Raw genomic sequence first — 15,215 nt, 5'->3', positions numbered from 1 at the left:
GTAGCTGTAGGCCTACCTATTATTAAAGGTAATGGAAGCTTATAATTTTAAAACCATTTCCTACGGGACCTCATTTGACTCAATTCTGGGCTATTGTGCTAACAATCTAGGGCGGGATAAGCGAGTTTATGCCATTCCTCAACGTTAACGCCAGGCGTCAAGTTTTTTTGTGTAACTGTTTGAAGTTGACCTAGTTTGATGAGAAAACCCGTAAATTATGTAGCCGTGAATAGATTTGTTTGATTTGATCATATTTTCCAATAAATTATTCATAGCCGTTATTTCTGGAAATTGTTTTGAACTTTTAAAATGATTTAATAAACCAGTCAACGAGCCGTGTGCATCTCCAATACCCCATTCCATTCCATGGTACGACTGAATGAATGCTGACTTGTGTTTTCGATAGAAAAATACAGTCACAAGAACTCAGGAAAGAAACAAAACAATAATTAATAAATTCCTATTTTCGATTATGCCGTGGATTACGCAGGTATACAACGGTGGTTTCAGTGTCAACATTGGCAAATTGCCGTCATCATATTCTTAAATAAATTACCTCGACTAAAGATGTCGCCCGTAGTTCTTATTTATTTTCTACGGTAATTTCGCTAAATACTACGGTGCGGTGACGTCGTGAATTTTGACCCCTGGACTCATGAAATTGCGCATTTTCGATAAATTTCTGCCGAAGATTACCGCGCGGCATGAATATTTTTCTGGGCACATCCCTGAATAACAGATGATTTGTTTAGTATGTCAATAGACAATTGTGGACAAAACAACTAGAAACACATAACATTTTAAGTATTCTTGAAAGGGGTAGATCTAGGTCTTTCAATAGATAACTAGTTTCAAAATCTTGAAAGGGCTTTAAGAGTGTATCCGCGAGAAGAACAGGCAAAAATAGCAAAATGTGCTAAGATAGGGGGGTTCGGAAGTTTTTGATCAAACTTATGGTATGACACCCCCTAGGGGCAAGATGTGATATACTGAAGTGGTTACAACCTGATGTCGCTATAAAGGACTGTACTGGAAATAGTCATTTTATGGGTAAAATTTTGGTTTTCACATGTGTATTTATCACCCTTTTTAAGCACAGATTGCATTCTATGGTGCAATAGCAACCCTCTAATTTTGACCCTGTCTGATAAAGCGAGTGGTCAACTTCCACCCCAGCACTAATTTGAAAACAAAAATCAGTCCATACTAATTTTTTGTGGACTTGTTTTAGGGTACCATATTCACATTGTCACTGTAGTACAGAAAAAGATACACTAACTTTTTCTTTCATGGTTGCAAGTAGAATTTCTTCGGATGGTTTTGAAGTGCTAAGCACATAGTATCAATAGGTGTAAAAAAAAATGACCGGAATGCAACATACTTAAAATATAGAGCTTATTGAAAAGTGCTAAAAATAAGCTTTTGTGATACATTTTTTTGCAAATTTAATTAGAGAAATAAATTTTTTGACTTTTATACTTTTCATCATATCCATAGCCATCATTTGTACCATGTGGTACTGTTTATAAGTGTATATTTGCATTTATTGTATATTTTGTATTGTCGTATTGTCCCTTTAACCCTTCCTGAGCTAACCACTTCATACCCATAAAGGGCTATGCAAATATTGAGTAAAAATCAAGCTTTCTACACTGTTGTGAAAAACCATGCATACCTTGAATATGAATGCAACTACAGTACAACTGTAAAATTGCAGATGTATATCCATTATATATCACTTATGATTTTTGCAGTAGACAACACAAATATAAAAATCATCAATAACAAGTTTTAATTAAAAATAAAAATAAAATAAATATTTGGAAAATAACAATAATATATTATATACCAAAATATTCACATTAGGGTTGCCATGGTAACCAATTTGACCATATCGTATACGTCTATATTGGCAGCGATCTATGTGTGTGACTGTATAAAAGCAGACGAATAATTTCCTCCGGAGAAGTCTTCCTTTTTTGTGTCTTTACTTTGTGATAAACATCTGAATTTTCATCAAAAGAAGAGTCCCCACATAGTCACTACCCGAATCCAAAATAGACATGACGTCATCGGCATCGGGACTCACAGCTAAATTCAGCCGAAGTCCTTTTGATGTGAATGACACCATTCCCTGGCTGTTCTGACTATTGATGGTTGTTCCGTCAATAGAGGAACCCCCCTCGTAATAAAAACTCAGGTTATACACCATCTAAGGTTAAAACCATGATCGGCATCGGGACTCACGGCTAAATTCAGCCAAAGTCCTTTTGATGTGAATGACACCATTCCTTGGCTGTTCTGACTATTGATGGTTGTTCCATCAATAGAGGACCCCCTCTTGTAATAAAAACTCAGGTCATACACCATCTAAGGTTAAAACCATGCTTTTACAAGGGAGTAAACCAAGTTAAATAAACTTCCCAATTATTGTCGGGTGCCGCTCTGAAAGGACTATAAAATTATCCCGACAATAGTTGGGATTAGCCCAGGAAGGGTTAACATATTTGTTGTATTGTCTCTGTAAGGTTTCATTTTCCAACAGGTCATCGAAAATGGCTACAAAATGTTCAATTTCAGTGCATGTTTCCACTATTCATTTTGCGACACATCCACTGATTTCAACAGTACAGAAATGTGGAAGCTTAAATTTTAACGGCAGAGCAGCCTTGCATCGAAGTGGGTGACGTTGAACAGTGTAGCATGGTAGCTATGGTTCTCGAGCGCCGTCAGCTACACCTTCAGGGCCGGATTTAGAATAAGAGAGGCCCAAGGTAATCCCCCTGAACAGGGCCCGCGACATGGACCTTGGGGTCCTGGGACAAGCAACTCGGTGAGGGGGTGGGTCGGGGACAATCATGCGGTTGATGGTTCGAATCTCACTTTTTGGTGAATTTTTCATTTTTGTTTGGATTATTTTATTTAAAATAATGTCTATTTGAGAGTAATGGATATGTTTTGTTAAGATCATTTCATTGAGCACGTCGATACTCCAATGGAAGCTTGTGGACAACTGCGGAAGCCAATTCCCGTCGGTGCCAGATGAACCATGAACGATTACAGGCCTTTTTTTTTTTTGTATCAAATGTTGAGACATTGCTTGTTCACGTGTGCATAAATTTTTTAAACTCATCCCATGAAAGAAGTAGATATAGGGCGTCAAACTTTGGGTGACAAAAAATGGGGAATTTAGATTACCTTTGATATCCAGTCCGTGTACAGATCTCGTTCCCCAGAATCGGCTGAAATTAATTTTGTGGTAACTGCACTAGGTTATCTACAAACTGTGTGAGTTTAGTCTTTTTGCTACGTATAGTAAAGGTGTGAGGACTTGCCAAAGTTGGTATTCGAGAAAAGACCGATTTTGGCAATTTCACCATATGAAAAATGTTTTTTCAATTTTCTCAGTCAGGAATTCAAAGATTTATCTGATATTGCACATTTGTGTGTTTTGGGACTATCCCAACTTATAAACCAAATTTGGTCAAAATCTGTGATTGAAGCCTTAGCACCTTCTGCATGGTGTTCTCGCTGACACACTCTTAAAAACAACAGCTATGCATATCCAGCTATGCATTATTTCGTAATTAAAACATGTTTATTTTGTTGGCGGAAAAAATATATGATAAATTTAAATGAAAATTTGGCAGGAAAAAAAGTATGAAACCCATGGTGAGCACTGTTCATGGGAATGCATCTTTAAAATGTTGTCAAATCAGGCCAGGGTCTAATTGAATTTTTTTTTACAGAATGTTCTTAAAGGAGAAGACTAGCTATTGCAGATTCTTAATATTTTATTTATTATCTAGTAAAATAGTTTTAAAAGGCTCAACCCGAAGTACAAACCATTTCGTCTTTAATTAACAGTATAGGGATCTCTCAGTCTCTGCTTAAAAACAAAACCAAGCTAACATACTATAATAGTTGTACTCTCTAAACAGATGGCTGAAGGTGTACATGCTAATAAAATAGTTAGATTGAGTATTAGTATTACATTGTATAATCATAGCATATGTGCTGCTTTTTGTCCCCCGCCTTTCGAAGAAAACAGGGAACTATTAAAATGGGTTCGTCCGTTCGTCTGTCCGTCACACTTTTTGAGACACAATAACTCTCCTTCTAATTGAGCTAGAATATTCAAACTTGGTGTAGGTGTTTATTAGGTCAATGCCTTGATGGAGTTTGAAGATGAGCATTTTCTGCATAGGGTAAGCAGAGATAAGCAATTTGATTAGTTGATGCATTGGGACACGATAACTTTAATTCTAATTAAAGATACATTATGGGAGATAAGATAACGAGTTGGCAGTTCTCACAATAATAGTTAAAAACTAGATAATGTAAAGGCAATTTGCTGAAAATTTCAGTCAAATTGATCCACTATGAACCGAGAAATAAGCGATCAAAAAGTTCCGCATAGCCTCGATCATCATTACTAAAGTCGGTATGACAAAAATCGTAGTCTCGATTATCCATTTAATCTTTCAATCGAGAAGGAAAGTTATGCAGCAAATCGAGAGTTGATTATGGTCTGGATACGTTAATTAATATCTAATTAATAGTTTATATAACATTTCAGGCCTAAAGAAAGACCTACAATAGGCAGATTTATAATGTATGTTTAAGTGAGAGTGATAAAACTTGGTGTATAGTTTCTTTCCATCAATACCTTGACTAAGTTCGATAATCATCATTTTCTGCTCAGGGTAAGCAAAGCGATAAGCAATTTGATTGGCCGGGACTTTGGAACACAATAACTCTCCTAATTGAGCTAGAATGTTCAAACTTGGTGTAGGTGTTTATTAGGTCAATGCCTTGATGGAGTTCGAAGATGAGCATTTTCTGCTTAAGGTAAGCAGAAATAAGCAATTTGATTGGTTGATGCTTTGGGACACGATAACTTTAGTTCTAATTAAGTGAGAGTGATGATATTTGGTGTATAGTTTTATTACATCAATACCTTGAAAGTTTGATAATGAGCATTTTCTGCTCCGGTTAAGCAGAGCGATAAGCAATTTGATTGGTCGAGACTTTGGAACACAAAACTCTCATTCTAATTAAGCTAGAATGTTAACACTTGGCGTAGGTGTTTATCAGGTAAATGCCTTGATGGAGTTCGAAGATGAGAATTTTCTGCTTAGAGTAAGCAGAGATAAGCAATTTGATTGGTTGATGCTTTGGGGCACGATAACTTTAGTTCTAATTAAAGTAGCTAAGTCTCTAACTCAATACCATCCAAAGTCTTACACGTTAAAACACAAATTATTTGTCAATTCAGATCAAAATTGATGTTGTGATCTTACTGGGAAAAAGTAGGCTTCTGATATCCAATATTTAAGACAAAATAAACATTTTACCGTTGGTACACGAATCGAGTACCATAGTGTGTTTCAGCGTCATTTGTAATAAGTGACCAGAAAAAACGAGGCTAGACATATTCCACAACTCCTGTTAAATGGTGACGCCATATCTTATCTGGAGAGCATGCACAATAGACTGGAATAACCAAACGCTAGAAATTGTCATTCTGTTGAGACTCATGCCGTATTTCGTTGGATATAACTTATTTAGAAATAAAGTCAAAATGAAAGCAATTGAATGTAAATCAGTTTATATACAATCAGATTACATTATTATATGCGTTGCGACCCATTAGGGTCAATTTCTAGGTCCCAAATATTAGCGATTTAGCTCCTTTAAATGAGAATGAGGACACTTTGTGTATAGTTTTATCACATCAATAACTTGACTAAGTTCGATAATGAGCATTTTCTGCTCAGGGTAAGCAGAGTGATAAGCAATTTGATTGGTCGAGACTTTGGAACACAATAACTCTCCTTCTAATTGAGCTAGAATGTTCAAACTTGGTATAGGCGTTCATTAGGTGAATGACTTGATGGAGTTTGATGATAAATATTGTCTGCTTACAGTAAGCGGAGATAAGCAATCTGATTGGCGGATGCTTTGCAGCACGATAACTTTAATTAAGTGAGTGATGAAACTCTGAGTATAGATTCATTATATCATTGCCTTGACTAAGTTCGATGATGAGAATTTTCTGCTTAGGCTTAGGAGCGATAAGCAATTTGATTGGTCAAGACTTTGGAACATAACAACATAATTGAGGTAGAATGATTAACATTTGGAGCTAAAGCTTGCTTGATACTTTTGAAGAAAAATAAATGTGCTATTAATTAATATGTGTCATCTATTTATTTTTGGATTTCGTCGGGGGGGGGGGGGGGGACATCAGCCTCACTGTTGGCTTGTTTTATTTACGGTGGATGAGTTACCCACATAACTTACTGTTAACATGTTAATTCATTATATAAAAACGAAATGATTTATCCATTGTGTTAAGCATGGTTAAAACTTTTTAACACTAGATAATAATAAATTATAAAAAAGCTGCAACATCTGGACTTCTCTTTAAAAGATGATGTATAGATGAGGTATGTAAGTTGAATATTAGGTATGATTTGTTTATGCCAGCTCAAAGGTTGATGATAGCTCCTGCCTTTCAGAATTCACATGGAGAATGGCATTCACTGAAACAACAAAGGCTATAAATAAACCTGTAACTAGTGTTGTGAGAATCCAACTAACAGGTACACCTAGTTCCAGATGACAATTTCTCTTTATAAAATCATCTTCATTCTTGCTAATAAACCATTGTACTCTTTATTTTCATCAAATTTAGTGAGATTTTCGTCCTTTTTCGGAGGCATGTTTTTTTTTATTAAGCACAGTTTTAAAGTGTGGTGAAACAAAAATGACCACAAATGTAATGAAATTATATCATGCAAGTATCATCATTATAACTTAATTTTTGTTATTGGTTCTATTTACACATCTTGCATGCACTTCTATCTTGGTCTTGTAGAAACATAATATTTTGAATTCTTTGCTACACGAACACAGGCATACAGGCTCGAAGACTGTTAGGGGGCAAAACACGAAATGCCCGAAATTGGGGTTAGGGCACACACACACACACACCCTCCCAAAAAAAGAAATTTGGAAAAATTGACGCCAACAAACGCGTTTTCCTGCTATTCCAGCCCGTGAATACAGAAACTTCAAAGGGGTCTAATAAGCCTAATTTAGGTGGATTACTCATTCCAATCAACCGATCAATTGTTTACAGTTCACGGAGACAGGACTGTCGGGAGAAAATTTTGAAAATCAACTGCTGCAAATGCATTTTCCTGCTATTCCAGTCCATGAATACAGCAACTTCAGTGTCGACCAATATAGCCTACCTTAGGTGGCCGAACTGAATCCCAAACAAACAACCAATTGTCGCAGGGTATGGGGCGCCTCGCCTTCCTTGAGAAAATTTTGAAAATGTAACCTTCGAAAATGCCTTTTTCTTTTATTTTAGCTCGTGAGTTAAACAATTCCAAAGTTGTCCAATGGTTTTGTAACCGAAATCCCACTATATGCCGACCTGAATTTCAACTTTCCATTCAGACTGTTGCAACTGCATTCACAAATAATAATCGATGCCCAAAAATGTCGCACAAAGTAGAGTGACTCCAGCCAAAAGGTTTTAAACCATAGTCAATTCAGTACAAAAAATTTGTAGTATTCAATTAAAAGAAAAGTAAAAGCCAGATTGCCAGAAAGTTAGGTTTGGCAGCTGAGACATCCCCCCCCCCCCCCCCCCCCGGCTCGTACGTCTGTGTACACAAAATTGAAAGTAAATACATGTATAGTGTGTTTTGTATATAAATCTTCAGATTTTTAGTTTTAGAGCATTGGATTGTCAGTTTAATAATAAATTGATATCATGCCTGGAAATAACTGGTCGGACACCGACAATGTCTGGTCGAATTCCGCGACTTGTCAGGTGAAACTTCCAAACGGTCTGTCATTTTGTCCATTTTCGGAAAATAAAAGTACGGTAGACTGTTACCTTTCATGAATTTCTAACTTTACTTGCTATCGTACATGTAGCTCTACATTCTGTAACTTGCATGTCAAACCCACAATCAGAAAATGCACATAAAAGTCTATTAATCCATAGTATTACTTTTTTATCACAGTCTAGTCAATCAACCACATGGGATTGCTTTCCATGGCCATGGTCATAACCTTGGAATTCCATTCCAAGACATAAAGATAATGTTGGCGAGTGAGGGTAGCTCTATAATTTGAAATCTAACTATTCTAACACTGAACGGATACAATGTCATAACCAGAAAAAAAAACTACGGGGAAACCAAATATTGACAGTCATACCCGTTGGGTAATCAAATATTTTTGATATCATGGTTCAACTCCATGACTGAAAGTTCTACAATACAATAATTTTATCGTAGGTGCCGAATACTAAAATTTACCAATTTTTGTCACGCATATATTCAAGGGAATCTTACGAGATGAAACATACATTGTTGTGGAATTTATATGATGTCACGCTTCAGAGATTTGATATTTTTTCAATAAATCCAATGCTGATACGCATTAAGCAGTCTTCAGTCGAATGGTGTAATTCTGCTATTCGCCATGTGTTAGTCCCGAAATTACCTAGTTTGTGTCGAGCGGACGTTACCCCCACCCTCCCTCTGTCTCTCTATCTCGCTCTCTCTCTAACCTCACTGCCAGCCCTCCTCCCCCTCTTATTACAAATTTTGATGAAACCTATTCCTGCATATTTACAAAATAGGCTTCCTGATAATTTCTTACATATTCGTAAATTACAGTAAAATAATTATCCATACCCAGAATTTCCATATTATATTATTATTCCGATGTAGTATTTACGGCATTGTAATCTCTGCATGTTTTCACGGTAACGTGTACATAGATTGCGTAGCCACTACAGTTTATAAAGGGATTTATATTTTAAGATTGGCGAGGTCAAAATAAAATGGGAGATTGGTCAAGATTTGTATCGTTTTCAACATTTATTAACTGATAAATATAAATCATATATTATTAATTAAAGATACATTATGGGAGATAAGATAAAGAGATGGCAGTTCTCGCTATAATAGTTAAAAACTAGATACTGTAAAGGTAATTTGCTGAAAATTTCAGTCAAATTGATACACTATGAGACGAGAAAGAAGCGGGTGAAATTTTTGCATAGTCTCGGTCATCATTACTAAAATCATTAATATAAACAGCATAGTCTCGATTATCCACTTTTATTGATTTAATTATCAATAGCCGTTAGCGGCATATAGGAATCTAATCCAGCCAACATCGAAGGCTAGCCTTGACATCGAGAGTTTGATATGGTCTGGATAAGTTTATTAATGTCTAATTGATAATTTAGATAACATTTCAGGCCTAAAGAAAGACTTGTAATAAGCAGATTTTGCTCTTGCATAATGCATGTTTAATAATACAACAAACAAATAAGTTCCCAAAAGAAGATCGTATTTTCAACCCTTTATAGAAAAGGCGGGAAATTGTCGCGTGATTAGGCGAACATTGGCAAGGTCGGGAAGCTATGTTATCGGATGATGGGTGCCGATGAATTTATGGATTTATATTGTAATGAATAAAAACTCAAAGTCTCGATCATACTTTATTTAATCATACAATAAATAGTTAAGTTCTCAATAGGTGGTGTGTATTTTAAATCCGCAGGAAGCGTGACCCAATTATTCATCCCTTAAACATCGTGTTCATGTTTGGTTCCGGAGAAAAAATAGCACCCTGCATTTCCCGACCGACACGTATCTACCCCAAGTATCATGACATTCAAGGCAATTTAATGGGTAACATTTTTATATCCGTGACAAATCAAAACCTATTTTGTCGATCAAATGAAAACTAAGCAAAATTGTCCTGGCTCACGTCATATGGATCGCAAAAGACATTGGTCAACAGAATAGATCTTGATAGACATTGTGCCAACTGCCAACCCAAATGTCAGAATATTATGTCCGATCCAACATTTTAAATGTCAGGCAGAATGTTCATCCAGTCTGACATGGTGTCAGACACACATTCAAAAGTTATTTCCAGCATTGATTGATATGTAGATTTACTTATACTCTCCAATCCATTGCAAGCATTATTTCTTTACTACCCGTCCAACAGAAAAAAAGAACCCAACATATTATTTTCAAGTTTCAATGGCTGATAACTTTTTCATTCTTTTCAGCTAAAAATGACCCTAGAGCAGAACACAAGAAATCACAAACCGTTTCTAACTCGAATTCAAACTCTTCACAAAGTAAGTTCTTTTTTAAGACAATAAGCCTGTAAAGATACTAAAAAATATAACATAACAAAGATTATTCTAAAATAGTATATTAGAAACATGCCGGTATTATACCTCGCCAATTAAAATAACAATCCAAAAATATATTATTTATTATGGACGTCTTTTCAGAAAATATAACTAGTTTGTTTTGATTATATTTTTGAGGACTTTTCTCCTTGTACTATGCAAACTATATAAAATAAATATTGACAGATTGGTTTTAGTGTAAATAGAGAATCTCCTACAAGTCTTTTTTGATATCAAAAAATATCAACACAAGTCGATAAAGTAAAAAAAACGAGGCTCTGCTGAGTTTTTTTTTTTACTTTATTTTTTTTTACTTTATCAACAAATGTTGATATTTTTTTATATCAAAAAAGACGAGTAAGAGATTTTATTTATCAACCAATCCTTTCTTACATGCACAAATAAATAAATATAATTCTTTGCACTAGACTTCACTTTTACTGAACCTGATTACATAACGGCGTAGTGATACATCATTTTTTGATAGCAATTCAACCATTGCAAAGTCCTTTATATTGACCCAGTGTTTCCATCAAGGTCAATTAAATAAAAATAATTCATTTTTAATAAAAAAAAAAATAAAGAAGTTACTTTTAATAAAAAATGAACTGTTCTTTGAAAATACAAAAAAGTAGTTCATTTTTAACTGACCAATTGAATTCATGTAAAGCGATATCTCCTAAGGAGAGTAGATTATGAAATTTATCACACAAGCGATATCTACTGTAGAATGTATTATTGGGTGATAATACCAGTTATATTACAGTATGAAAATGAAATGAAATAAAATGAAATGGGGTTTAACATCCTACTGTTCTGGTCCTATGCTGGGCTAATGAAGACGGGCATACGCCATACAGTGTGCTATGAGGGAATTTTTGCCTATCAGCGGCACTATCGCCTACTCTTATATCGAATTCCAACTGCCAAGGGATCTTTTACGTGCATTCTCATATTCACACGGGACCTTGGTTTTTCGTCTCATCCGAAGGACTAGACAGCTGTCCTTGTCCGGCCCTCCGTCCTGCATCACTGACAAGAGGGAACCACGCCGGAAAATCTCGATGAACTTTCTCGGCCAATGCAGGCTTGAACTCCAGGCTAGCGAGCCAGCATCTTACCCACTTAGCCACGTGATCCCCTTATTACAGTATGGGACAAGGAGATCTGGTTGGAACCACCCATCTTAGATTATTTTTCAGTCCCAGGTTACCTAGAATTCATATTAAATTATTTTCGTATTTCCAGATAATACAACATCTGCGACTACTACTACTGAACAGAATCGAAAATGTGAGCTTGAACCCAAGGTGAAAATACCAAAAGAAGAAAAATCTCATCATAAATCTCATTCCAGACTACGCAGTGTTGTGAGTGTTGTCACACCAGCAGAGAAAGAAAAACATAAAAATCATGAATCACATAAAAAGTCACATTCTCAGAGTAAAAGGGAAAGTGTGGAAGATGTGGAAGAAGGGTGTTCAACTCCTGTTCAAGATGAAGCCACCATTGATGTACCAACGCAAAAAGAGAACCCAATAGACTTTTTAACCAAACTATTATCAAAAACAAACTCCTCTGTGCCTGTTACTGGAGCTAGTTTTCTCCAGAACTTATCATTACTAACTAGTACTGTTAAATCACAATATGAGCAAAATAAACTCACCAAAGATTCTCCTAAAGAAGAGGATTCAAACAACAGAGACTCTCAGAGTGATGAAACACCTCCCTCTTGGGCGGCATGGACAGCTGAGGAATCGACTCCAGAGCCCACGTCACCAGTTCAAATTCCTACAATTCAAGGTTTTTCTCCAGGGGTAACTCCTGTAAATCATATTTTGTCACACTCTCAAGCCATGCATATGGTACCTCCAAACAGCTCTGTACCTGGTGGAATGACTCCAGGCATGACATCTCCGATGGGTTCGAGGATGCCAGTGCCTGTACAACCTATTATGATTCCAAATTCAAATCCTAGTAATGTACCCCCTGGTCCTCCTCCTGGTATGGTTGTTCAACCCATTCAAACTCAGTATCAGCATCCAGCTCCTCCGGGAGTAATACCTCATTTGATGCAGCATGGGCAACCCCAACCAGTCATGTATCCCCATCAACAGGCAACAGGTATTATACCACCAGGTACTGCAATGATGACTCAATCCCATCCTTCTAATCACAATCTTGCATCTCCTAGAGGTACCAACACAAGTCCTGAAGCTCTTTTGACCAGTCCTGCTGTCTCGAGAGTTGGCTTTAACTTTAATGGCTCTCAACCACATTTACGACATCATACAGCACCACCACTTCCACCAATTCTTCCTTCTCAAGGTGCAGTAATTCAGACAGATGATGGTGGAATCGATGATATCTTAAATCAGATTGTTACTGGGGAAGGATTTCAACAGACATCACCAGGGGAGAAAGAAAACCATCCTAGTGAAATGGGTGGAACTGAGGTAATGGATCAAATAATGAACGTTCATGGTGATAGAGGACCTCATCAACCACATGATCCATCTGTATCCTTTCTATCTCCCACTAAAAGTATTTTGCGACAACCTAAGTCAGTTTTACAAGAAGTACCAATTTCAACTAGTCAGCCTAGCAGCACAAGTTCTGTCGTAATTCCTCTCAGTGATTCGGTCAATATGGCTGGGGATAGTAGTGAAGCAATAGATATTCATCCGCAATTCATTCAAATACTAGGGTCAGTTGAACGTGACCCCACGGAAGATATAGAGGACTTTTCTGAAAAATTGAATACTGGAAACAATCGAGGTAATTTATTCACTCGTAATCCTATGCGTCCTAATTTAACATGTCTCACGCCACAAGAAGATATATCTACACTAGGTAATAATCATAATAATGAAGAACCGCGTCCAATTATGACTCTTGGAGGATCCCGACCTATTCAATCAGTAGTTGATTGTTTAGAAGCTGGAGAAGTACCAGAAATCGAACCTCAGTTAGAAAGAGATCAGCTGGAGAGATCTCATTCATATGAGCATGTTAATAGGATCCATACAGTTGATGATAGACAGTTTGAGCCCCCGCTGCCTCCAATACATCACCATCGGCCTCCCCCACCCCATCATGATCCATATTATAATCGTCCCCCTCGTGATCCTTATGCAAGGTATCCCCCAGAAAGATATATGTACCCCAGAGATCCATATTTTGACCCACGAGACCCTTATGGACCTCCGCCACCAAAGAGACCTTATCCTCCGGAAGGGCAAAGACGGAGACCTTTCTATCGTTATTAAGTGTGACAGTTGTTATTTGTATATATGGCGATATGTGTGTGAATGACTTTATCTCAGTACAGTTTAACACAAGATGATACTAGACCCAATTAAATGGTTTGCTTTGGTTGAAAGAACTTTTCATCATGCTTCATTAATTAAATCAGAAATTGTCATGATTGTCATTTTACTCTTGTTCTTAATGATGGGACAGTGCTTAACTTGTTTATTTATATATGAACAACATGTAGTAGTATACATACATTTGGATAAATACATAATAAAGGAAGACAACTCAACATCATAAATATGGAATGCAAATAATAAGTTATAATGTTGATGAGAATGTTATTGAACTTTAGTATCTGTGTTAGTATCAATAAACAAATTATTGCTAAATCATTTAAAAACATAGTTTGACCTAGATTTATATACTTGCAAAATATTGATTAGCCGGTATAAAATCTTTGGTTGACAGTTATTGTAAATTGCACAAGATCATGTATTTATTTTATAAACATATATTATGTATACAATGAGTTGTATTGTAATAATCTACCAGTGTTTAATGTACATATGTATGTAAGTAATGGATGTATTTTAATAATAAAATCAAGTAATGCAGAGAATTAATCATATAAAAGTCCACTTTCCAAGGATTATGTGCCTCAACAAAAGAAACAAGAGTCAATTTATATATCTCTGGAAAGGGACATTTTTGAAGTCTATTTTACGGTAATTGAAGTAGTTTTAGATTCTATGTTCAAGCTTGACAACAAGATTATTTTTTAGGACCATAGTCTGTAGTTGAAAATGAGCATATGATATACATACACATCAAATACATATTTATTCTATAAATGCCATTTTGAAATATGCAGTCATTTTATGGCAAAAGGTTTTGTTCTATAAGCAAAAATTTATAATTGAATTTGATAATCGAGACAATGTATTATTATATTATCATTCCATGCTTACATTGAGGTGTTATATTCATTGTTTAAAGGACAATATTGGTGCCAGTCATTATCACATATGTTATAGAACTGGTTAAACATGTTCCAAGTATTATTTTATCACAGAGATCATTGCTACGATAGATGCGTAATCAATGCTTGAACAATTGGAAGTGACGAACGCAAAAGGAAAACACGAGTTATCCCTCTAGACAACTTTTGGTCTTCGAAAGAATTATTAGTGAGCAGAAATTCGCCCATGTATCTGTTATCACTCGTCACTTCAGTCAGTTATATAGAGGGATAACTCGTGTTTTCCTTTTGCGTTCGTCACTCCGATTGTTGAAACATTGATTATGCATCTATCATAGCAATGATCTCTGTGATAAAATAATATTTGGAACGTGTTTAACCAGTTCTATCAAATATGTGATAATGACTGGCACCAATATTGTCCTTTAAGCCTGGCGCACACTACGCAACGACATTGGCGAATTCGGTTGCGACGATGAAAAATCAAAAACTTGCTTAGGGTGCGCACTCGGTCGGTAGCGATTTTTCGGCGGCAACAAATCGTGTAATGTGCTCATCTCAGCGACAAATTTAGCGACAACCAAGGAATTAAATTCACCTATTAAACCAATCATTTTTGTTTATTCTTCTCATGTGACTTAACCACACAGGAGGTTTCTCAGAAATTTCTTTCTGTTGCACGTATAAGTGGCTCGGGTAATATAATTTAGGCCTAACTAATTGAAA

The 15,215-nt window shown here is 36.1% G+C and overlaps 1 protein-coding gene across 1 annotated transcript in view; it reads left to right on the top strand.

Moving 5' to 3' along the window:
• LOC126819639 (regulation of nuclear pre-mRNA domain-containing protein 2) overlaps positions 1-14,837 on the top strand; it is an 89,794-nt gene extending 74,957 nt beyond the window's left edge. Inside the window, exons 8-9 of the mRNA XM_050547778.2 lie at positions 10,124-10,195; positions 11,501-14,837. Coding sequence (XP_050403735.1) covers positions 10,124-10,195; positions 11,501-13,521 — 2,093 coding nt within the window. The 3' untranslated portion in view covers positions 13,522-14,837. The remainder of the gene's footprint in view (positions 1-10,123; positions 10,196-11,500) is intronic.
• Positions 14,838-15,215: the final 378 nt, after the last annotated feature.

This window comes from Patella vulgata, chromosome 4, assembly GCF_932274485.2.
Source record: "Patella vulgata chromosome 4, xgPatVulg1.2, whole genome shotgun sequence".
Lineage (NCBI taxonomy): Eukaryota > Metazoa > Mollusca > Gastropoda > Patellidae > Patella > Patella vulgata.
Note: the sequence above shows the minus strand (reverse complement) of the source record. Positions and strands in the feature narration are given on the sequence as shown.